The sequence below is a fragment of the Lucilia cuprina genome, chromosome 3, assembly GCF_022045245.1.
Source record: "Lucilia cuprina isolate Lc7/37 chromosome 3, ASM2204524v1, whole genome shotgun sequence".
Taxonomy (NCBI): Eukaryota; Metazoa; Arthropoda; class Insecta; order Diptera; family Calliphoridae; genus Lucilia; species Lucilia cuprina.
In genome coordinates, this window is record NC_060951.1 from 35,710,820 (window position 1) to 35,734,805 (window position 23,986).

The window sequence follows — 23,986 nt, forward strand, 5'->3', positions numbered from 1 at the left end:
TAGACTATAGACTAGACTATAGACTAGACTATAGACTAGACTATAGGCTAGACTATAGACCAGACTATAGACTAGACTATAGACTAGACTATAGACTAGACTATAGACACTATAGACTAGACTATACGCTAGACTATAGACTACACTATATACTAGACTACACTATACTATAGGCTATACTATTGATTATACCATAGACTGATTTCACAGCAAAGTTGACCACATGTTTTTATTTCTTCTCAGAAAAGAAATTAATATAAATTCTAAGTACACTCTCCAAATTGATGGCATATTATACAACCTATCGTCTCTAATAATAGTAAAATGTTCTGCCACTTTGAGTTAAGAGATCCTAAGCATTATTATATTAACAACATTTATTGTTTTTCCTTCAAAGAAAATGTAAGTTTAGACCTTTCGTTCTTTTTCAATTTCTATTAAATCGCAATCAATAAAATATATAAATTGTTATTGAAAGCAGCAGTTTAGTGATTTAAAACAAAAGATTTGGTGTAATAAAAAGGCATACATCAGCATGAATTGCAATAGGTTTACCTTTTGTTGAATGAAAAAAAGAAAAAAAAAAACGAAAAAATAGACAAAAAGAACGGAAAATACTTCAGGTGTTGCAATTGTTTAAATTTGCAACAGCAATAACAAATTGTATAAAAACGACTTTTACAATTAGTTTTCAAGTGATGTTTTATTCTTAAATTATAGATAAAGACAGTGGAGCTAAAGTTAAAAATGGGATTATATAGTTATTTTCTTTCAATTTTCTTTTCTGTTACCACTGTATAGCAAACACTTTTTAACATGCATTTATCCAAATCCTATTTGACTTGCTAATGACTATAAAATGGCAAAAATACTAAACGAATAAATTTCTTGACACTTTTTTCTTTGCCATCCAAAAGATTATGACAGCACATCCACGATCTAGCAATATTATACAGTTAAAGGCCAGTGCCAAACAACAACAGCGACACCATCAACACCTACATCAACACCTTGTACATACTCTTCCTCAGAATATATTGCAAGCAAACGCGTGTCAACTTCGGAGGCAATAAAATTAAAGAAACAAAAAAAGTGGAAACTGACAAAGTATTTACAAGCAGAGGAGAACGCGAGGCAGCAGTCTTACAGGACAGGAAGGGCTCACTTGGACAAAATTAATGTTGTTAGTTAAACTCAAGTGTTGGGGTCACAATATAAAGATGATTATAGTGCTTGTCATCATTATCATCACCGTCATCATAATAACTTACAAGTACTCTGAATTGGTTGGTTAGTGGATGACTTTGAAAATGCAATTTTTGAAATGATATTAAGAGGCATGAATGACAACGACAACAAAAACAAAAAAATCTCTTAATAAGAACGAATAATTTAAAGCTAAACTGAAGTGAATGCCGAAGAATTGAAACAAAAGAAAAATATGTTTTTTTCAAAATATTACAAGTTCATTATAAAGTTAGTCATTTATGTGGGCGACTAAGGGTTCGAGACAGGAAACGAGTAGTTAAATAACTTAGTTTTAAACAGTTGAAGAAAAGTGTTAAAGATTATTTGTAGAAGAAGTTTCAATATTAATTCGTAAACATAAACTTTACTTAAACTATTTAAATAAACTTTAGAGTAATTTGTTATTAACAAATTTTTGTATAAATTAAGTTTATTATTTAAACTTTGAATAAACTTATTGTGGATATTAACTTGGCGGAAAAATAATAGTTATAAAAAGTAGAGAAAATTTTCTAGTTCAGTTTTAGCCCTAGTTCAGTTCTAGTTCAGATCTAGTTCGGTTCTAGTTTAGTTCTAGTTCAGTTCTAATTCAGTTCTAGTTCAGTTCTAGTTCAGTTCTAGTTCAGTTCTAGTTCAGTTCTAGTTCAGTTCTAGTTCAGTTCTAGTTCAGTTCTAGTTCAGTTCTAGTTCAGTTCTAGTTCAGTTCTAGTTCAGTTCTAGTTCAGTTCTAGTTCAGTTCTAGTTCAGTTCTAGTTCAGTTCTAGTTCAGTTCTAGTTCAGTTCTAGTTCAGTTCTAGTTCAGTTATATATATAGAAATGCCTTCAATCTCTTAATTGCGATTCAACATTCATTAGGATTTAATTCAGTTTCTTCATTTTTTAAAGTAACTTTTCTACAAAATCCGCACTCAACTCGTTATATTCTCTAGTTGAAACTTAAAATAAAATAAACAATAATTTATTTCGCAGCACTTTTATTTTTTTGGTTTTATTTTTCAGCATATTTGTGATGTTCTTTGTTGTTGTGTTACCATTTTTTGTTTGTTTATTTTTGATTTGCATTTCCGTTTCAAAAATGATGTGGCGCATTGTCCTTGTCTGTGTAAGTGATACGTGGAGTAGTAGTGTGGGGATGTGTGTAAGAAGCAGTAGAAGTGGGTCGATCTCTCTATATGTAGTTCTAAATGACAAAAAGAACTTAAAGAACAAGTGCTGAAACGATGTTGCATAAAATCAACTGAAGCGTTTAAGAAAAAAATAGTTAAAACAAATATAAAGAGAAAACTTACAGCCGTAAGACACATTGGAGTTTTGAATGTTTAGAAATATAATTCTGCTGATTTCATTTTCTTTTTTGGTTATGGATGTCATGCGGCAGCAGCTGATGATAATGATGATTATGAAATGGTTGATAAAATATTAAGGATTCTTATGGAGAAAAAAAACAAATTAAATTAAACGAATTGCAATCAGAACTGAACTAGAACTGAACTGGAACTGAACTAGAACTGAACTAGAACTAGAACTGAACTAGAACTAGAACTGAAATAGAACTGAACTAGAACTGAACTAGAACTGAACTATAACTGAACTATAACTGAACTAGAACTGAACTAGAACTGAACTAGAACTGAACTAGAACTGAACTAGAACTGAACTAGAACTGAACTAGAACTGAACTAGAACTGAACTAGAACTGAACTAGAACTGAACTGGAACTGAACTAGAACTAAACTAGAACTAGAACTGAACTAGAACTAGAACTGAAATAGAACTGAACTAGAACTGAACTATAACTGAACTAGAACTGAACTAGAACTGAACTAGAACTGAACTAGAACTGAACTGGAACTGAACTAGAACTGAACTAGAACTGAACTAGAACTGAACTAGAACTGAACTGGAACTGAACTAGAACTGAACTAGAACTAGAACTGAAATAGAACTGAACTAGAACTGAACTAGAACTGAACTATAACTGAACTAGAACTGAACTAGAACTGAACTAGAACTGAACTAGAACTGAACTAGAACTGAACTAAAACTGAACTAGAACTGAACTAGAACTGAACTAGAACTGAACTAGAACTGAACTAGAACTGAACTCGAACTGAACTAGAACTGAACTAGAACTAGAACTAAAACTGAACTAGAACTGAACTAGAACTGAACTAGAACTGAACTAGAACTGAACTAGAACTGAACTAGAACTGAACTAGAACTGAACTAGAACTGAACTAGAACTGAACTAGAACTGAAATAGAACTGAAATAGAACTGACCTAGAACTGAACTAGAACTGTACTAGAACTGAACTAGAACTAGAACTGAACTAGAACTGAACTAGAACTGAACTAGAACTGAACTAGAACTGAACTAGAACTGAACTAAACTAAACTAGAACTGAACTAGAACTGAACTAGAACTGAACTAGAACTGAACTAGAACTGAACTAGAACTGAACTAGAACTGAACTAGAACTGAACTAGAACTGAACTAGAACTGAACTAGAACTGAACTAGAACTGAACTAGAACTGAACTAGAACTGAACTAGAACTGAACTAGAACTGAACTAGAACTGAACTAGAACTGAACTAGAACTGAACTAGAACTGAACTAGAACTGAACTAGAACTGAACTAGAACTGAACTAGACTGAACTAGAACTGAACTAGAACTGAACTAGAACTGAACTAGAACTGAACTAGAACTGAACTAGAACTGAACTAGAACTGAACTAGAACTGAACTAGAACTGAACTAGAACTGAACTAGAACTGAACTAGAACTGAACTAGAACTGAACTAGAACTGAACTAGAACTGAACAAGAACTGAACTAGAACTGAACTAGAACTGAACTAGAACTGAACTAGAACTGAACTAGAACAGAACTAGAACTGAACTAGAACTGAACTAGAACTGAACTAGAACTGAACTAGAACTGAACTAGAACTGAACTAGAACTGAACTAGAACTGAACTAGACTGAACTAGAACTGAACTAAACTGAACTAGAACTGAACTAGAACTGAACTAGAACTGAACTAGAACTGAACTAGAACTGAACTAGAACTGAAGTAGAACTGAACTAGAACTGAACTAGAACTGAACTAGAACTGAACTAGAACTGAACTAGATCTGAACTAGTACTGAATTAGTACTGAACTAAAACTGAACTAGAACTAAACTAGAACTAAACTAGAACTAAACTAGAACTGAACTAGAACTGAACTAGAACTAAACTAGAACTGAACTAGAACTGAACTAGAACTGAACTAGAACTGAACTAGAACTGAACTAGAACTGAACTAGAACTGAACTAGAACTGAACTAGAACTGAACTAGAACTGAACTAGAACTGAACTAGAACTGAACTAGAACTGAACTAGAACTGAACTAGAACTGAACTAGAACTGAACTAGAACTGAACTAGAACTGAACTAGAACTGAACTAGAACTGAACTAGAACTAAATTAGAACTGAAGTAGAACTGAACTAGAACTAAACTAGAACTGAACTAGAATTGAACTAGAACTGAACTAGAACTGAACTAGAAATGAACTAGAACTGAACTAGAACTGAACTAGAACTGAACTAGAACTGAACTAGAACTGAACTAGAACTGAACTAGAACTGAACTAGAACTGAACTAGAACTGAACTAGAACTGAACTAGAACTTAACTAGATCTGAACTAGAACTTAACTAGAACTGAATTAGAACTTAACCAGAACTGAACTGAGCTGTAACTGAACAGAACTAGCAATAAACTAGAACGGAATTGGAATTAATCTAGTACCGAGCCAGAACTAGAACTAAAACATTTTCTATTTAAATGTCTGGACGTAAATACATTTTCTTTGATAATATTCGGACATCAAAACATGAAAATATCATGACATCCAAACTGCTAGAAATGATGTTTAATTTTATTTTCAAAGTATTTTCATTATTTTCATTGCTTCTATTTGCATTTTGACTTTGAAATCTTTAATCTTTATTAATGTTCGTTTTTTCTTCTTTTGCCTTTGTTGTCATTAACAATTTTGTAATCGATAGTTCATGTTGATAAAAAGTTCCTTGTTAATTGCATTACAATGTCAATCAATTTTCTAATACATAAATTATTTACTACATTGTATAATTTAACTTTGTAGTCCGATAAACATCTTGTCAAATCCTAAATAGTCACACTAAAAACCCACATAGTCTGGAACAACAACTCCAATATTTGTTTGAACGAATGACATGAACATACAATACAAACACTTTCACTTGTCTACAGACTTTTGTAAATTAACAATATAAAGTTTACAGTAAAATTAAATGAAATGTACGAAATGTCTCTGTCACACTTAAAGTATCACAAAGAGACCAATAGTTTAATGTAGGCTGGATTTAATAAAATTGAGGTTGAGCACAATTTGAAAAAAGTCAAAGCAGGACAAAAACTAACATAATTTTTAGGAATATAAACATATAGCAAATGCATATTTTGATAATAATACATGCATGTCCTTTATCCTTGTGGAATTACTAAACTAAATTTATTAATTTCAGCCTTTTATCTTAAAACATATTGCTAAAATTATGTCTCCAACTGCTGTGAAATGTTTTATGAGAGACAGAAAAATAAACAATTGTGGCCGACAGAAAATTGATTTGTAGAAAAAACTGTTACTCTGTTAAAATGTCATTTAAATGTTAATTAAACATTAATTTCATTAATGAACAATTTAAATAAATTCAACTCTCTCTTTCTATATAGAATTGGGTCAATTTAAATGGATATATCGAAAGAAATTTATATGGATTTAAGGATGTTAAACAATATACTATTTGTCACACACAAGATGTCACCACCAGGTTTGTGTTTCTAGATCAGCAGGTCAAAATTTAAGAATAAAAAAACAATTAAGAACACTTTTACACAGAAATGTAAAGGCATTTTCAAATAAAATGTATAAAAAATATTAAAACATTCTCATCGAAAATATTAAGACAAAATGTTGACATTTATAAAAAAATCTTCAAAGAAAATCTTAAGATATTTTGAAAGAAGATGTTAAGACATTGTCATAGAAAATGTTAAGACATTTTCATAGATAATGTTAAGATAGAACTGAACTAGAACTGAACTAGAACTGAACTAGAACTGAACTAGAACTGAACTAGAACTGAACTAGAACTGAACTAGAACTGAATTAGAACTGAACTAGAACTAAACTAGAACTGAACTAGAACTGAACTAGAACTGAACTAGAACTGAACTAGAACTGAACTAGAACTGAACTAGAACTGAACTAGAACTGAACTAGAACTGAACTAGAACTGAACTAGAACTGAACTAGAACTGAACTAGAACTGAACTAGAACTGAACTAGAACTGAACTAGAACTGAACTAGAACTGAACTAGAACTGAACTAGAACTGAACTAGAACTGAACTAGAACTGAACTAGAACTGAACTAGAACTGAACTAGAACTGAACTAGAACTGAACTAGAACTGAACTAGAACTGAACTAGAACTGAACTAGAACTGAACTAGAACTGAACTAGAACTGAACTAGAACTGAACTAGAACTGAACTAGAACTGAACTAGAACTGAACTAGAACTGAACTAGAACTGAACTAGAACTGAACTAGAACTGAACTAGAACTGAACTAGAACTGAACTAGAACTGAACTAGAACTGAACTAGAACTGAACTAGAACTGAACTAGAACTGAACTAGAACTGAACTAGAACTGAACTAGAACTGAACTAGAACTGAACTAGAACTGAACTAAACTGAACTAGAACTGAACTAGAACTGAACTAGAACTGAACTAGAACTGAACTAGAACTGAACTAGAACTGAACTAGAACTGAACTAGAACTGAACTAGAACTGAACTAGAACTGAACTAGAACTGAACTAGAACTGAACTAGAACTGAACTAGAACTGAACTAGAACTGAACTAGAACTGAACTAGAACTGAACTAGAACTGAACTAGAACTGAACTAGAACTGAACTAGAACTGAACTAGAACTGAACTAGAACTGAACTAGAACTGAACTAGAACTGAACTAGAACCGAAATAGAACTGAACTAGAACTGAACTAGAACTGAACTAAAACTGAACTAGAACTGAACTAGAACTGAACTAGAACTGAACTAGAACTGAACTAGAACTGAACTAGAACTGAACTAGAACTGAACTAGAACTGAACTTGAACTGAACTAGAACTGAACTAGAACTGAACTAGAACGAAATAGAACTGAACTAGAACTGAACTAGAACTGAACTAGAACTGAACTAGAACTGAACTAGAACTGAACTAGAACTAAACTAGAACTGAACTAGAACTGAACTAGAACTGAACTAGAACTGAACTAGAACTGAACTAGAACTGAACTAGAACTGAACTAGAACTGAACTAGAACTGAACTAGAACTGAACTAGAACTGAACTAAAACTGAATTTTGAATATATTTCATTCAAATCTTGACAAAACGTTAATTTTATTTCTATTTAGTTTAGTGGCACATATGAACCTCTCTATAAACATATTCTCCTTTTTTTAATCATTTAATATTTGTGCTAAAAACCCAACTGATTTGACATGAAATTTATAATAAAAAAACTCTTATTTCTTTGTTAGCTGGTGCTTTTAAATTTTCTAATAAATCTAAAACAAATGTAATGAAAACTTAATGCCTCGTTCTTCTTTTTTCTTTTTCTATGTGTTTAAAATCCCCCATTTAATCTAAAAACCTAGAAAATATTATGCTCGTTTTCTAGTTGTTTAATGGAAATAAAAATGCCCAAATATGTAGTTTAAAATGAACACAAAGTCCAAGAAATAAAGGAGGATATGGAAGGAGAGAGGCAAGGAAGTAGAGATTATAGTTAAAAGTTTTCATTTTTAGTACTTTTTCTTTATTGATGATTTTTTTAGTTTTTTTTTTGCTCTCGTGTGGCTTTAAGTAAAATTTGTATATATGTATGTATTTTTTCGCTAATGAAAGAAAGGATTAAAATAAAAAAAAAAAAGAATCATTGATACTGATATTAATGTTGTTTTTGTTGTAGTTGCTTATTCAATAATCCTTTTCAATTGAACGAAAACAACTGATACTAATATGTACTTAAAATACAGCCAGCAATGACTATGTCCGTCTGTCTGTCCGTTCCAAAAGTAGTGGACAACAGTAGAACTATAATGCATCCATTTGTCCAAACAACCAACCATCTATCCATCCATTTACTTTCGATGTTATTGTAGGTTTTAAATCTCTCTCATTCACTTAATACCGATAAACAGTTTTTTTTCTTATTTTCCAAAATAAAAACAACTTTTTGCTTTACAATACAAAAATTATCAACGAAAGGATGGCAGAAGGAGCGTAAGGAAAAGCAACTCTTTACAGCAGGAAGGAAAAATGCCAGAGGGGCCGAGAGAAAGTGCCCAAAGGAACCTGAAGAAATATGTCGATGATGGCAGAATTTTTTTGTATTTAAGCCCATTTTTCATCTGCTGTTTGGTTTAATTCAGTTCATATTTTTGTCATTATCAAACAACAAAAATTTCACAAAAAAAAAAAAAAAAAAAATTGAGAAAAAATTAAATTATTCGCTATAAAAGAACTATAAGTCGATGTCCTTTGCCCAGTTTATTTTGTTGTGAAGCTATGAGAATGATGATGGCGCATGATAATAAAGACAAAACGTTAAAGAATTTAAAGAGAAAATCAATCTAAAAAGAAAACTTTAAATGTTTTAACAGAAAATGTCTTAACAAAACTTATGCAATGAAAATATGTTGACAGGAAAACATCTTAACATTTTCTATGAACATGTCTTAACATTTTCTATGAAAATGTCTTAACATTTTCTATGAAAACGTCTTAACAGTTTCTATGAAAACGTCTTAACATTTTCTATGAAAACGTCTTAACATTTTCTATGAAAATGTCTTAAAATATTCTACGAAAATGTCTTAATATTTTCTATGAAAATCTTTTAACATTTTCTATGAAATTGTCTTAACATTTTCTATGAAAATGTCTTAACATTTTCTATGAAAATGTCTTAACATTTTCTATGAAAATGTCTTAACATTTTCTATAAAAATGTCTTAACATTTTCTATGAAAATGTCTTAACATTTTCTATGAAAATGTCTTAACATTTTCTATGAAAATGTCTTAACATTTTCTATGAAAATGTCCTAACATTTTCTATGAAAATGTCTTAACATTTTCTATGAAAATGTCTTAACATTTCTATGAAAATGTCTTAACATTTTCTATGAAAATGTCTTAACATTTTCTATGAAAATGTCTTAACATTTTCTATGAAAATGTCTTAACATTTTCTATGAAAATGTCTTAACATTTTCTATGAAAATGTCTTAACATTTTCTATGAAAATGTCTTAACATTTTCTATGAAAATGTCTTAACATTTTCTATGAAAATGTCTTAACATTTTCTATGAAAATGTCTTAACATTTTCTATGAAAATGTCTTAACATTTTCTATGAAAATGTCTTAACATTTTCTATGAAAATGTCTTAACATTTTCTATGAAAATGTCTTAACATTTTCTATGAAAATGTCTTAACATTTTCTATGAAAATGTCTTAAAATTTTCTATGAAAATGTCTTAACATTTTCTATGAAAATGTCTTAACATTTTCTATGAAAATGTCTTAACATTTTCTATGAAAATGTCTTAACATTTTCTATGAAAATGTCTTAACATTTTCTATGAAAATGTCTTAACATTTTCTATGAAAATGTCTTGAAATAAGAAATTTTCTATGAAAATGTCTTAACATTTTCTATGAAAATGTCTTAACATTTTCTATGAAAATGTCTTAACATTTTCTATGAAAATGTCTTAACATTTTCTATGAAAATGTCTTAACATTTCCTATGAAAATGTCTTAACATTTCCTATGAAAATGTCTTAACATTTCCTATGAAAATGTCTTAACATTTTCTATGAAAATGTCTTAACATTTTCTATGAAAATGTCTTAACATTTTCTATGAAAATGTCTTAACATTTTCTATGAAAATGTCTTAACATTTTCTATGAAAATGTCTTAACATTTTCTATGAAAATGTCTTAACATTTTCTATGAAAATGTCTTAACATTTTCTATGAAAATGTCTTAACATTTTCTATGAAAATGTCTTAACATTTTCTATGAAAATGTCTTAACATTTTCTATGAAAATGTCTTAACATTTTCTATGAAAATGTCTTAACATTTTCTATGAAAATGTCTTAACATTTTCTATGAAAATGTCTTAACATTTTCTATGAAAATGTCTTAACATTTTCTATGAAAATGTCTTAACATTTTCTATGAAAATGTCTTAACATTTTCTATGAAAATGTCTTAACATTTTCTATGAAAATGTCTTAACATTTTCTATGAAAATGTCTTAACATTTTCTATGAAAATGTCTTAACATTTTCTATGAAAATGTCTTAACATTTTCTATGAAAATGTCTTAACATTTTCTATGAAAATGTCTTAACATTTTCTATGAAAATGTCTTAACATTTTCTATGAAAATGTCTTAACATTTTCTATGAAAATGTCTTAACATTTTCTATGAAAATGTCTTAACATTTTCTATGAAAATGTCTTAACATTTTCTATGAAAATGTCTTAACATTTTCTAAGAAAATGTCTTAACATTTTCTATGAAAATGTCTTAACATTTTCTATGAAAATGTCTTAACATTTTCTATGAAAATGTCTTAACATTTTCTATGAAAATGTCTTAACATTTTCTATGAAAATGTCTTAACATTTTCTATGTAAATGTCTTAACATTTTTTACGAAAATGTCTAAACATTTTCTATGAAAATATTTTAACATTTTGGAACAGCATTCTCCTCACGAAGAAAGAAAACACCCAACAGAAGGCTCATACAATCCCCCCATGTTGACAATACAGTATCGCCAACATGAAGGGATCTCAAGTCCTCATGTCTACTTCTTCCCGCACCCAAAGGGTCATCTCTGTTGTCCCGTACGAAGTCTCTCTACTCGTCCTCTATCACTCTAATTGTCATGTCCTTATACGTACGTGAGGACGAAAGATAGTCAGCTTTGCGCTAAACTAAATCCTCCGCGTTAGTGAGTCTGGCTCTTTGGAATCGCTTCCGGAGACGCCTGGCAGATCTTTGCATTAGATCCAGCTCACGAGTCCACCACTTCACTTTGCTGAACCTTGTCTTACGACGTCGGCCCAGCAAAGTGTCATTAGTGTGGCAATTCGGATATGAAGTATCGGTGAATAAGTTCGGTCCAAAGGTGGTGGTGCAGCGAGTTCATCCGGAAATTACTCCGGTTCATGGGAGAGCTGTATGACCTGAATTTTAGGCATAGGATGACTCCTGACGAGTTTAAGACGTCTTAAAATTTTCTATGGAAATGTCTTAATGTTTTCCAAATAAAATGTCTTAACATTTTCTTAATAATTTAATTCGAATAACTGCTGATCTACTTTATATGCCAAATGTCAAAATTAAAATATAAATTACAAAACAAAATTAATTATGCAAGGAATTTAAAGAAATTGTTTAATGCACTTCATAATAAAAAAATTGCTTAAAATATTATAAAGATTTCTCATTATAATACAAAACGACTCCTTTTCCCCTTAATCAAGACTGTTTTTAATTGAAAACAAAATAATAATACAACAACAAAGACCAAATAAATCTGCAATGTCCTGACAAAATGAAAAAAATGCAAAAAAATCAACAAATCATACATCATTATTGTCATCAACAGCACCATCATAATTATCTTGAACAAGAGGAGAGGAAAAACAACAACAACAAACAGCACCCAACCAACCAATAACAACACCACTGCGACTCATTAAATTGCAAAGAACAAATAAATACTCTAGTGAAAATGAAAATAATTCAGCCAAAACCAACAGCAACAACAACATGGACACGTAACAAAACAGACAACAATAACAAAAATCACTGCACAAACAGCAGCAGCTGGTATATAACGGTAACTTTAGTTGAAAAACTCAAAACTGAAAGTGTAAAGAAGAGGGAGAAAGAGTACGATGAAAAAAATAACAGTCAACAGCAGTCAACAATAAAACATCAAATGAAATAAATGTGACAACATCAACCGTAACAACAGCAACAACAATTATAAATGTTTTTATATTATATTGCTGTTTTTGTTTTGCTGCTTGTTGTTGCCTGTTAAAACTGCAACATAAATACTTGATGGTTGATTTTTGTTGTAGTGAGTATGGTTTGTTTGTTTTTTTTGCTTTTACGTGAGGAAAATAAGAGTTTTTTGCAGGCATGGAAAATTGGAATTTGTTGCTTTCATTTTATTCTCGAAAAAGTACTATTTTAACATTTAAAGTTCTTAATTATTTACGTATATTGACTACACTATCAACTTGTTCATGAAACAGTCTATGTAGTAATCAATGGACTCGTCAATTTACCGTTATATTACTTAGCCTTTAGGCTAGTATCCAGTCTATTAAGTAATTAATGCACTAGTCTATTGACTTATATATGGAAAAGACTATTGAGAATTCTATGGACTGGTCCATGGGCTATTCTATTGACTAGCCATTAGACCAGTATGTAGTCTATAGAGTAATATATGAACTTGTCTATTGGCATATCTATGGACAAGAGTATTGAGTATTGAACCAGTCTATAGGTTCATAGGTTCTATGTACTAGCCATTTGCCTAATCATTGACTACACTATGGACCATTTCATAGATTATACGGATTGATCTGTGAATTCAGTTTTTGACTGGTCTATTAACTACTCTACTGACTACTCATTGGTTAGTCTATAAACCACTTTATTGATTAGTCTATGGACTTCTGTGGAGAGTAGTTTGTGTGACCATTCTATTATCAAGTGTATGGAAGTCTACAGACTAGTTTATGGACCAGTATATTGAATAGTCTGTGGACTACACTATTGACTGATCTGTGTGATAGACTACCACCTAATTCATTGACAACTTTGTTGATCAATCTATATACTAGTCTATAGACTATTCGATTGATTAGGCAACTTATTGGCTAGTCTTTGGTCTATTCTATTGGCTAAATATGAATTAGCTGAATATGAACTAGTCTATTGATTTATCTATGCACAAGACTATTGAGCATTCTATGGACTGTTCCATTGGTCTAATCAATTGACTACACTATGGACCATTCGATAGATTAGTCTATGGATTACTGTATTAACTAGTCTGTGAATTCAGTGTTTGATTAGTCTATTAACTACTCATTGGTTAGTCTATAGACTGCTCTGGAGAGTAGTTTATGGGACCATTCTATTGATTACTATTAACAAGTCTATGGACTAGTCTACAGACTAGTTTATGGAGCAGTATATTGAATAATCTGTGGACTACTCTATTGACTCATCTGTGGGCTAGACTACCACCTAATTAATTGACAACCCTGTTGATCAATCTATGTACTAGTCTATATTATATTCCATCGATTAGGCAACTTATTGGCTAGTCTTTGTTCGATTCTATTGGCTAAATATGAATTGACAGAATTTGGCTGAATATGAACAAGTCTATTGATTTATCTTTGGGCAAGACAATGGCCAATCTATTTACCAGTCTATGGATTACACTATTCACCATTAGATAGATTAGTCTATGGATTACTGTATTATCTAGTCTGTGAATTATTGATTAGTCTATGGATTGCTGTGGAGAGTAGTTTGTGTGACGATTCTATCGATTACTATTAACAAGTGTATGGAAGTTTACAGACTAGTTTATGGACCAGTATATTGAATAATCTGTGGACTAGTCTATTTTATTGGCAAGTCTATGGACTAGACTACGGACTATTGACTATTCTATGGACTAGTATAAGGACTATTGAATAGTCTAAAGACTATTAACTAATCTAATCTAATTGACTAGACTAAGGACTATAGACTAATGGATTTGCCTACTTACTAGTCAGTAAACATGTAAGTACTTTTTTTGACAAAAATTTCCGAATTTTCCAGCCCTGGTTTGTTGCGATGCATTTGCACAAAAATGAAAATGGTAGTCGGCACTCACATTGTACCTGTAGGTTTTGTTGTTGTTACTATTTCTTATGTTTTTGTATTTTTTTTTTTTTTTTGGTTGCAAAAAAATGTTGTGCCAGCAACCTAGATTTTTGCCTTCATCGCCATCATCTCATCTAACATAAGGATAACAAAAAAAGGATTTTACTTGAAAATTCTTTTAAAAAGTATTGTTGATGACGATGATGATCATAGTATACTATAACTACACTTTAGTAATATTTAGTGGATTTTTATTGTTGTTTTTTTTTCTATTAAATTGTTGCCTAAAGTTGTTATTGTTGCAGTTTTGTTGTTGGTAGTACTTTTGGGTTACTACTTAGTTGACAGTTAACTGTCAACGTGGAAATAAATATTTTTTTTGTTTTTGAGAAAAAAGTGGAACAGTAGTAGTTTTGTTGTTGTGTACATTTATTTTACTGCCTGATTTCATTATCAGTGTAAGAGTTTTTGTTTTTAAGGAATTTCTAAAGGATAATTTCAACACATGTTTATCTCTTAATTCAAGGACTTTTTAGATTTAAGGCGAAAAAAAACAAAATGGAGGCTGATATTATAGCAACATTCGTATGATTTTACTAATGACCTGATTTTTGTTTACAGCTCCATTACACTTGAACTATTTTATACTTGGAGAGGACAAATTTGTACCCAACAAACTTGGGGGGACTTTAATTTTCCTTTAATTTCAGGTACCGCTTTCTTTAAGACCATTTAAATATCCTGATTAACATCCTTGCTGCACCCTTTTATTAAGATAAATCATGAACATTTGTTTATGACACAATCATAATGCATTTATTATTTATTAAACTTTTACACTTTCTTTTGGCACGTAACGTTTCCCTAAAACTTAAAACAACAAATATTTATTGAGATAGTATACCCTCATTAAATTTACAATTTCTTTGGAAATTAAAAGCACATGTTTAACAAAGTAAATACAAAGGCAACATAAACTTATGATAAGGATAATCATGTCCTTGAGTTAAATAATTTGTTTGAGCTTTAAAATATTGTATAATTTAAAAACAAAAGTAAACTAAACACGTAAGTGAGATGTTATTTACTAGTTTACTTTAAAACTCGAACATCTTTGGATTTAAACTCAAGAAAAGAAATCTTAAATATCTTGGAGTTTAAGCTTAACAGTGAAAAAATTGTGCTTACGTTTAGGTTAAGAAGGTTTATATATCATATAATTGCATATCAACTCGGAGAACATAAGATCCATTGCAATTCCTTTCGAAGAATGTAAATTCAAAACCAGAGAAGCAGAATACTACAACAATGCAAGAAAGAATAAGATAATGAAGGAAGGTATATGAGCGGAAGCAGGTCCAATTCCCCAGTGCAATACAACCCTAACTTAAAGAATAAAAGAAAATGAAGATCTTTTTCCTCTATATAGCCCAGTCGAAGTGACTAATTTCACTGAAAAAAAACTAATAGACTGCGAGGGTTAAGTCCCGCAATTTCCCCCAGTTCGCCAGTCTGAGATTCTATTTTCATTTAGTTCCCCTCAGGGGCATATTACCTTGGTGAAATCACGTAGTGGTTTAATACTCAAAATCGCGGAGAGACAATTTTGGTTTAAGGACGGATATATCCTTTACATAATAGGTTGGATAAATCTCTCTTCGAACAGGTATGCTTTTTTAACATAACGTAGTATTGGTTTTCTACCAACTAGTGGTCCCACGATATCTCCCCAACCCAACTCGGCACTACTTTCGCATTCCATCTGGTTGGATGGTTTATTGAACAGTTGTCATTATATTTGAAAAATTCCTACTCCCCCGTCTTCGTATGAGATTAGGGGTTTGGAGTTTTGGTGGCATCCTGATACATTCCTAAACCTGATCGGTATTTTTACCGGTCTTATAGTGGGATGCCGGAATATGCTGGGCAATTGTCAGGTTAGCTTTCAATGATTGCTTGTCATCCCATGGAAAGATCTTTATGATCATGGAGATGGAACTGTTGAGGAAATTAGTAAAAAACTTTCTTGAGTCTGCATTTTACGCTTCGGGGAAGATTCTCTGTACTGTTGCCATCTGAACAGGATATATTGATACATGCTACGCGATTAAATGTCCATCAACCAGTTCATAAAAGAGGGATCCTGATCCATTTTGTTGGGTATTTCGGACTACCAAATATGATGCCGAAACAACAGGGCCATCTCACTAAAGTGGTATCGCGGGCTTTAAAAGGTCAATGAATGCTTTAAGAGGTTTTAAATAATACAATTTTTCATGTCATCAATAGGTTGGTCACCTTCCGGTATATCCGGAAGTTTGATTTCACCAGATGTTTGGGTTTGTCTCTCCTTCTTGCGATTGCTTTTTCCTTGTCGGAATGTATATTGGGTTTGAGCCCACACATTCCACAACGGGGCATGTACAGCAAAGTGCTTGTACATGAACCGGAAAAGCCATGTACAAAAATTTGCCATCAGAATTGTTTATAGAAGGATTCAGGGCGCGTGGCAGACCTCAGGTTTACCCAGTGGATGAAAAAGACCACCGTGAAATAAGGCCGTCAAGAAAGGTGTTCACGCAAAGCGCTCAACATTCGTGTCCCTTTTACTGATAAAGATCCCAACTGAATTCTTAGACTGTATCTATCCAGTCCCATAAGTATTTTCGTTTTTAAGTTTTGAAATCCAATCTACTATTTCAGGATTAATTAAAGAATCTTTCGAATATCAACCTGTGACAAACAGGTGATGACAAATAGGTGGTTTTACCATCCATTTCCTGTCATATATATCAAGGTATCATTACCATACACATTACAGTGCCCTGTCACCGAACCCCTAGTTAGTTAGTTAATTTGAAATGAGGATGTATACACATCAAATCCGAAGAAATACCAAAAGGCCTATATGGTGCCTGTTGTGCGTTCCTTAACCAGTGTCACAGGTGGGAATCGAACCCACCACCTCCGGTCTACCGGACTAGAACACTAACCACGAACCTACCGGAGGCCACACATAACCTAAGGACATTTCTACAGTCTACAACCAGGCGCGCAGGTACCGTATAACAAGCTAAGGTACTGAAAGCATCTTGACTATCAACAACAATTATCGCAACTGATCGCAGATCGATATGATTCCGTATCAGTTCCGTCATTTTCCAGATCGCTAGGATCTCCGCGAGAGTGAAACTTCTCTCGGATATAAGCCAACCATTCAAAACCTGCAACTGCAACCAGACAACCATAAGTTAGAATAGAAATGATAACCTATTCTTTCCTATAGAAGGCATTAAGTCACTTCTTCATTCTTTTCTGTGTATTTTCCTTCCTTAATATGGTGTATAATAAGAAATATTATTAAACCTCTTATAATACTCTTCGTCTTAGAAAACAAAATGGGGAGTCATTTTAACTTTTTTCTTTGAGTGTAATCTTTAACCATTAGATGCGTATGCACACATATGTTTAACATGTTTTCCTAAGATAAAAACTAAAATTTCCTAAAACATGACTAAAATTTACAAAGGGAATCCACATTGACTAATTAAAGCTGCGTGATTTTGTCATGTGGTTTTTCGTTGTATATACTTATACGTTAAAATTACTTAAATTCATAATTCCAAGAAATAAGAGATAATTTGGGTAATAGACAAGGCATATAAATACAAATGAGCAGATCAAATTGTCGTAACATTTGCAGGGAAAAACCCAACAAATTAACATACCTGTAGCTAATCCTTGTTTGCCATTATTTATACCTGTTTCTAGTATAAATAGTAAAACAATTCAAGGATTCTTAAGACAGTTACAATTTAAAACTCTAAGAGTTAATAACAAATTTTAAAATTAAAAAAATGAAAGTGGTAAGTTAAACGAAAAATTTAATATTGAGAACAAAAATTAATTACTTTATTTTTGTTTAATTTTTAGTTAAACTTAATATTTTTCGCCTCGCTTGTGGGTTCTTCGTGGTGTGGCATAATTTTACATAATATTCGAGATGGACTTCACTCCAAACTTTATGGTCATGGTTTGCATGGTGAGAATTATCAAAATTCACCAATTATCAATATAAATAATCAACAGCAAGTGGTGCAACAGTCAGCTGTTGGTGTTCCACATGTACCATCGGGTCCTCGCGGAGATTATGGTTCATTGCCATCTACGCATGAAAATCAGTATTTATATGGTACAAACTTTAAAGCTGGTAGTACAAAATATAGTCATCATGGCTATAATCCCCAATCACATTCGTATGGCAGCCATCATATGGGCGGTGGTGATGGAGGTTTTCGTGGTGAATCAGCTAGTGGCATTTCATCACATCAAATGATGAAACAGGAAAGTTATAAGCATCGTGAGGGTCCAAAGTTCGGTTATCATCATGATACAAATATATTTGGTAATGCTCAAGGTTTCAACAGCAATAATGTACCCATATACTCTTCCTCAAGTTCATCTGCATCCTCATCAAGTTCGTCATCTCTAGGTGGATCTTCATCATCTGCTAGTAGTAGTTCAAGTAGTACTAGTGCTGTAGGAAGTGGCGGCGTTTTTAGACCATGGAGACGTCGTTCTTAGATCGCTTGTATTTGCTTTGAAATTGGTGCCTTTTATTTACATTAAATAAATTGTTTGGTATTCCCCTACTAATAAAATTTACTATATCTGCCAAATATTTGTAAATCTGATTATTACGGGAATACGGTATATATAACAAGAAACATATACTATGTATATGTTAAAACCAAATCAAAATTGTTTTATTAAAGGAATTGGATACGGAATTAAGATTTATAAATAAATAAGATAAATTTAATTAGAACTGAACTAGAACTGAACTAGAACTGTACTAGAACTGTACTAGAATTGAACTAGAACTGAACTAGAACTGAACTAGAACTGAACTAGAACTGGACTGGAACAGAACTAGAACTGAACTAGAACTTAACTAGAACTGAACTAAAACTGAACTAGAACTGAACTAACACTAGAACTGAACTAGAACTGAAATAGAACTGAAGTAGAACTGAACTAGAACTGAACTAGAACTGAACTAGAACTGAACTAGAACTGAACTAGAACTAAACTAGAACTGAACTAGAACTGAACTAGAACTGAACTAGAACAGAACTAGAACTGAACTAGAACTGAACTAGAACTGAACTGGAACTGAACTAAAACTGAACTAGGTCTGAACTAGAACTGAACTAGAACTGAAATAGAACTGAAATAGAAATGAACTGGAACTGAACTAAAACTGAACTAGGTCTGAACTAGAACTGAACTAGAACTGAAATAGAACTGAACTAGAACTGAACTAGAACTGAACTAGAACTGAACTAGAACTGAACTAGAACTGAACTAGAACTGAACTAGAACTGAACTAGAACTGAACTAGAACTGAACTAGAACTGAACTAGAACTGAACCAGAACTGAACTAGAACTGAACTAGAACTGAACTAGAACTGAACTAGATCTGAACTAGGACTTAACTAGAACTGAATTAGAACTAAACTAGAACTGAACTAGAACTGAACTAGAACTGAACTAGGACTGAACTAGAACTGAACTAGAACTGAACTAGAACTGAACTAGAACTGAACTAGAACTGAACTAGAACTGAACTAGAACTGAACTAGAACTGAACTAGAACTGAACTGGAACTGAACTATAACTGAACTAGAACTGAACTAGATCTGAACTATAACTAAACTAGAACTGAACTGAATTAGAACTGAACTAGAACTATAACTGAACTAGAACTGAACTAGAACTGAACTAGAACTGAACTAAAACTGAACTAGAACTGAACTAGAACTGAACTAGAACTGAACTAGAACTGAACTAAAACTGAACTAGAACTGAACTAGAACTGAACTAGAACTGAACTAGAACTGAACTAGAACTGAACTAGAACTGCACTAGAACTGAACTAGAACTTAACTAGAACTTAACTAGAACTGAATTAGAACTGAACTACAACTGAACTAGGACTGAACTACAACTGAACTAGGACTGAACTAGAACTGAAGTAGAACTGAAATAGAACTGAACTAGAATTGAACTAGAACTGAACTAGAACTGAACTAAAACTGAACTAGAACTGAACTAAAACTGAACTAGGACTGAACTAGAACTGAACTAGAACTGAACTAGAACTGAACTAGAACTGAACTAAAACTGAACTGGAACTGAACTAGAACTGAACTGGAATTCACGTCTACTTCAAAGTTGTTTATGTTAAATTTAAAAGTGTTATAGTGTGAATTTTGACCATCAAGACAGATTTCTGAAGGGGAGTTTGTATGGGAGCTAGGGTCAGATTGTATATCTACTCTCAGACAGGCATGTCTCAAAAGCTGCGTCATCTGGTAGTAAGTGTTATATAAAATTAATAAGTGTCTTTGCTAAGGGTACATTTTAGTGTTTAATGAAATATAGATGGCGCAATGTAACTTAATGTATACATATGTTATATATAACACGAAATCAAATCACTGAATACATACTAACAAAAATAAACTCCGAAAATTTTAACTTATATTCAAAAATTAAAACTAGTTTCTTTAGTCTAAATTTCATCAGTGAAGGCATTACAATATTATATTCGAATGTTCGAAATTAAATTCAAAAGATTTAAAGATATAAACTATGGATCAGAAAACCATTATTTTAGAATTTTGAAAATTCCAATTTGTATTCGAAATATGAACAAATAATTAAGGTTGTAAAATAATTAAAACTATTAAAATATTCTCTGGTCATATGAAAAAATATGTTAACAAAACTCTAGCACATTGTGCTAATATCTAAAGGTCCTGTTTTGAAAAATTCCATCATAGAAAAACATGTGTTTATATGTTTAAAACACATTAAAAAATTGTGAAAAACCCCATTCATTAAAACATATTTATTTTGTTGAAAAAATATAGAAAAATAAATAAAATTACCTGAAATCTTGATTTTTTTCTTTAAATTTTATTTCATGCTTGATTTCTGGCAGCTTTACGTTCATAATACCTTTGTACCGCTGCAACGTACACCTCACCCACCGTACGTTTACGCCAAACTTCAGCTTTATCACGTTTAGGTTTCGGTGGTGGTAGATTTTCCTTAGCTATTTCCACCGAAGGAATGGGTAACGGCTTCTCTTCTTCTTTTTTAGGTTTTTCAATTTGACTATCTTTTTGTTCTTCCGGCTTAAGGGATTTCAAATTAAGAGCCATAGAATTGGAGGGAGTTTTAGATATTTGCGAATCTTCTGGAGTTGTAAAATCTTTAGTAATTTTAGCTTTTTTCTTTTTAGAATCACCCTCATTATCACTATCGTCTTCGGAGGAGGAGGAGTCATCTATGCTAAAATCAGAATCAGCATCTATATTATTGGTTAAATGTACTTTTTTCTCTGTTTCTTCTTTTATCGAAGTATCCTTTTCAGTTTCCTCTTCTTCATCGGAAGCTTGCCGTTTGCGATAAGCTCTCGATTGTGTTGGTTTGCCAGATTTAATTGGTTTATACGATACTCCCTCCTCATCACTATCTCCTGCATTTGTTACTTCTGGTTTTAGCTCGGGTTTTTTAACTTCTTTCGAAGTTCCCATTTTCTGTTCATACAGATGCCGATAGAAACCATCTAAGTCTTTTTGTTTGGTAACATCACCTATAGCCTCCAAATAGTCATCTCGTTTATTTTGTTCCTCCAATTTGCGCATTTCTTCCAATTTCTTGCGATAAGCCGAGGTAACAAACTTTTCTTTGTCCTTAAATTCTTCTCCTTCAGCTTCACGCTCTTTTTGTACTTGTCTTTCGACTCTCAGCTCATTTTCCAATTTGCGTCTTTCCGCCGTTTCCATAAGTTTGGTTATATATCGCGCCTTTTTGGGTTCATTACTTTTAACTTGCTTTTCCTCTTCACGCTTATTTTCCATTTCATCGTATAGTTCATCATATTGGAAAATGGTGGGATCTTCTGCCAAGGCCTTTTCTTGTAAATTCTTAGCTTTACGTTTTTCCATGAGACTCGGTCCAATGGGAGCCTTTTTCATTTGCATTTGTGGCGGTCCATTTTCATCAGACTCCGAACTGCTTTCATCAAAAATTGAGGGTTTTGTGAACTCCCGCGATACTTCACGGGTGGGTTGTTTCTTTTGTTGGCCGGGAAGTATCAGACCATATCTGGAAAATAGAAAAATTATAAATTTTTGAAAAAAATAAATAAAAGTAAATTATTTTTTACTGTTTAGACATTTTGATTTTGCTTGTTTACAAGCCCGTACAGCTGTTACATAGTTGTTATAGACTAATTTAACATAGAGTTGTATTTATAAGTAGTGAAATGTTGAGGGATTTAAAATTTAAAGCAAAAATGTACATTTCTGTAAATACTTAGTATATTTTCTTGGAAATTAACTAAATATGATGAAATTGATATTGTTATATTAGTTTTAATCAAAGTTTTTTTTTACGTTGGTATTTATTTGAACGGAAAAGTCGAAAAACAATTAGATACATTAAAAAACTAGTTTCAATAATTAATCTTGAAGGTAAGTATAGATTTGGAGTTTTATATCAACACCAAAATATTGATGTATTTGAAAAATTACAACTTTTCATATTATTACTTTTTAGCAGAACAGAAACCCGTTGAAATGTTTATCTAGGATATTTTTGTTTCCAGTTTCACATACATTATTTTTCTCTTAAATAAAATATTAGAACTAAATATTATCAAAAATATTAGAATTTTTATTAAAAATTTAAGATTTTCATTAAATTTGTTTTTTTTCTAAAGATTTGATTTTACAAAAATTAGATTTTCATAAAACAACGTTTTTTCTAAAAAGTTGTAATTTTTCATTAAAATTGGATTATCGTAGAAATAAATAAATATGTACTCAATTATTAATTTAAATTTTTCTTTTAAATTCGCAAATAAATATTACTTTCTCTAAAACTTAGAATTTTTAGTTAAAAAGTTGGATTTTTCACTAAAATTTGGGTTTTTTTCTAAAAATTTTGCATTTCCTTAAAAAATTGATTTTTCATAAAGATCTCTATTTATTCCAAAAATACTAAATATGATAAATAATATGATATAAAATATTTTTTGCAGAAAATATTTTTTTTCTAAAAATCCTATTTTTGGCAAAATTTTGGGTTATTATAAAATAAAATTTTCTTTATTTTTAGTTATAAATGAAATTTTTCATAAAAAATTTAATTTTAATTAAAATTTTACTTTTTCCATTAAATTTAATATGAATGATATTTTTACTAAATATTAACCCCATATTCCTAAATGATTAATAAAGTTTATTGTAGGAATTTTGTATGGAAAGCGATTAATATTTTTATAAATACGGGTGTAAAAAAATAAAAAACTATAAAAAAATAAAAAAAAATAATTTTTGGCCAAAAAGCCTACTCTTCCTGATGTTTTCCATTAAAAGTCCAGTATTTCTTTAAAATTCTTAAATTTAAATTTAGATACAATTTTTACTAAAAAAATAAAATGCTATCGTCTTTTAGGCATCTTTTGGTCTAATTCATCACAAACAATCTGTTTTTTTTTATCTGATAATCTAATATAACAAATACCGTTAACTGTTTTCCAAAAATATTGATTTCAATT

At 31.3% G+C, this 23,986-nt stretch overlaps 2 protein-coding genes across 2 annotated transcripts in view; one reads left to right on the plus strand and one right to left on the minus strand.

The window, feature by feature from the left end:
* The window catches only part of LOC111675248 (nuclear speckle splicing regulatory protein 1), a 26,015-nt gene extending 3,360 nt beyond the window's left edge, over positions 1 to 22,655 (minus strand). The window contains exons 1-2 of the mRNA XM_046947291.1: positions 22,592 to 22,655; positions 21,306 to 22,530 (exon numbers count right to left, since the gene is read on the minus strand). Coding sequence (XP_046803247.1) covers positions 21,339 to 22,530; positions 22,592 to 22,602 — 1,203 coding nt within the window. The 5' untranslated portion in view covers positions 22,603 to 22,655 and the 3' untranslated portion in view covers positions 21,306 to 21,338. The remainder of the gene's footprint in view (positions 1 to 21,305; positions 22,531 to 22,591) is intronic.
* Positions 18,206 to 18,932, plus strand: LOC111675260 (uncharacterized protein DDB_G0271670-like). The gene is made up of 2 exons (XM_023435991.2): positions 18,206 to 18,214; positions 18,282 to 18,932. The coding sequence occupies exons 1-2, from the start codon at positions 18,206 to 18,208 to the stop codon at positions 18,930 to 18,932; spliced, it is 660 nt and encodes a 219-aa protein (XP_023291759.2).
* Positions 22,656 to 23,986: the final 1,331 nt, after the last annotated feature.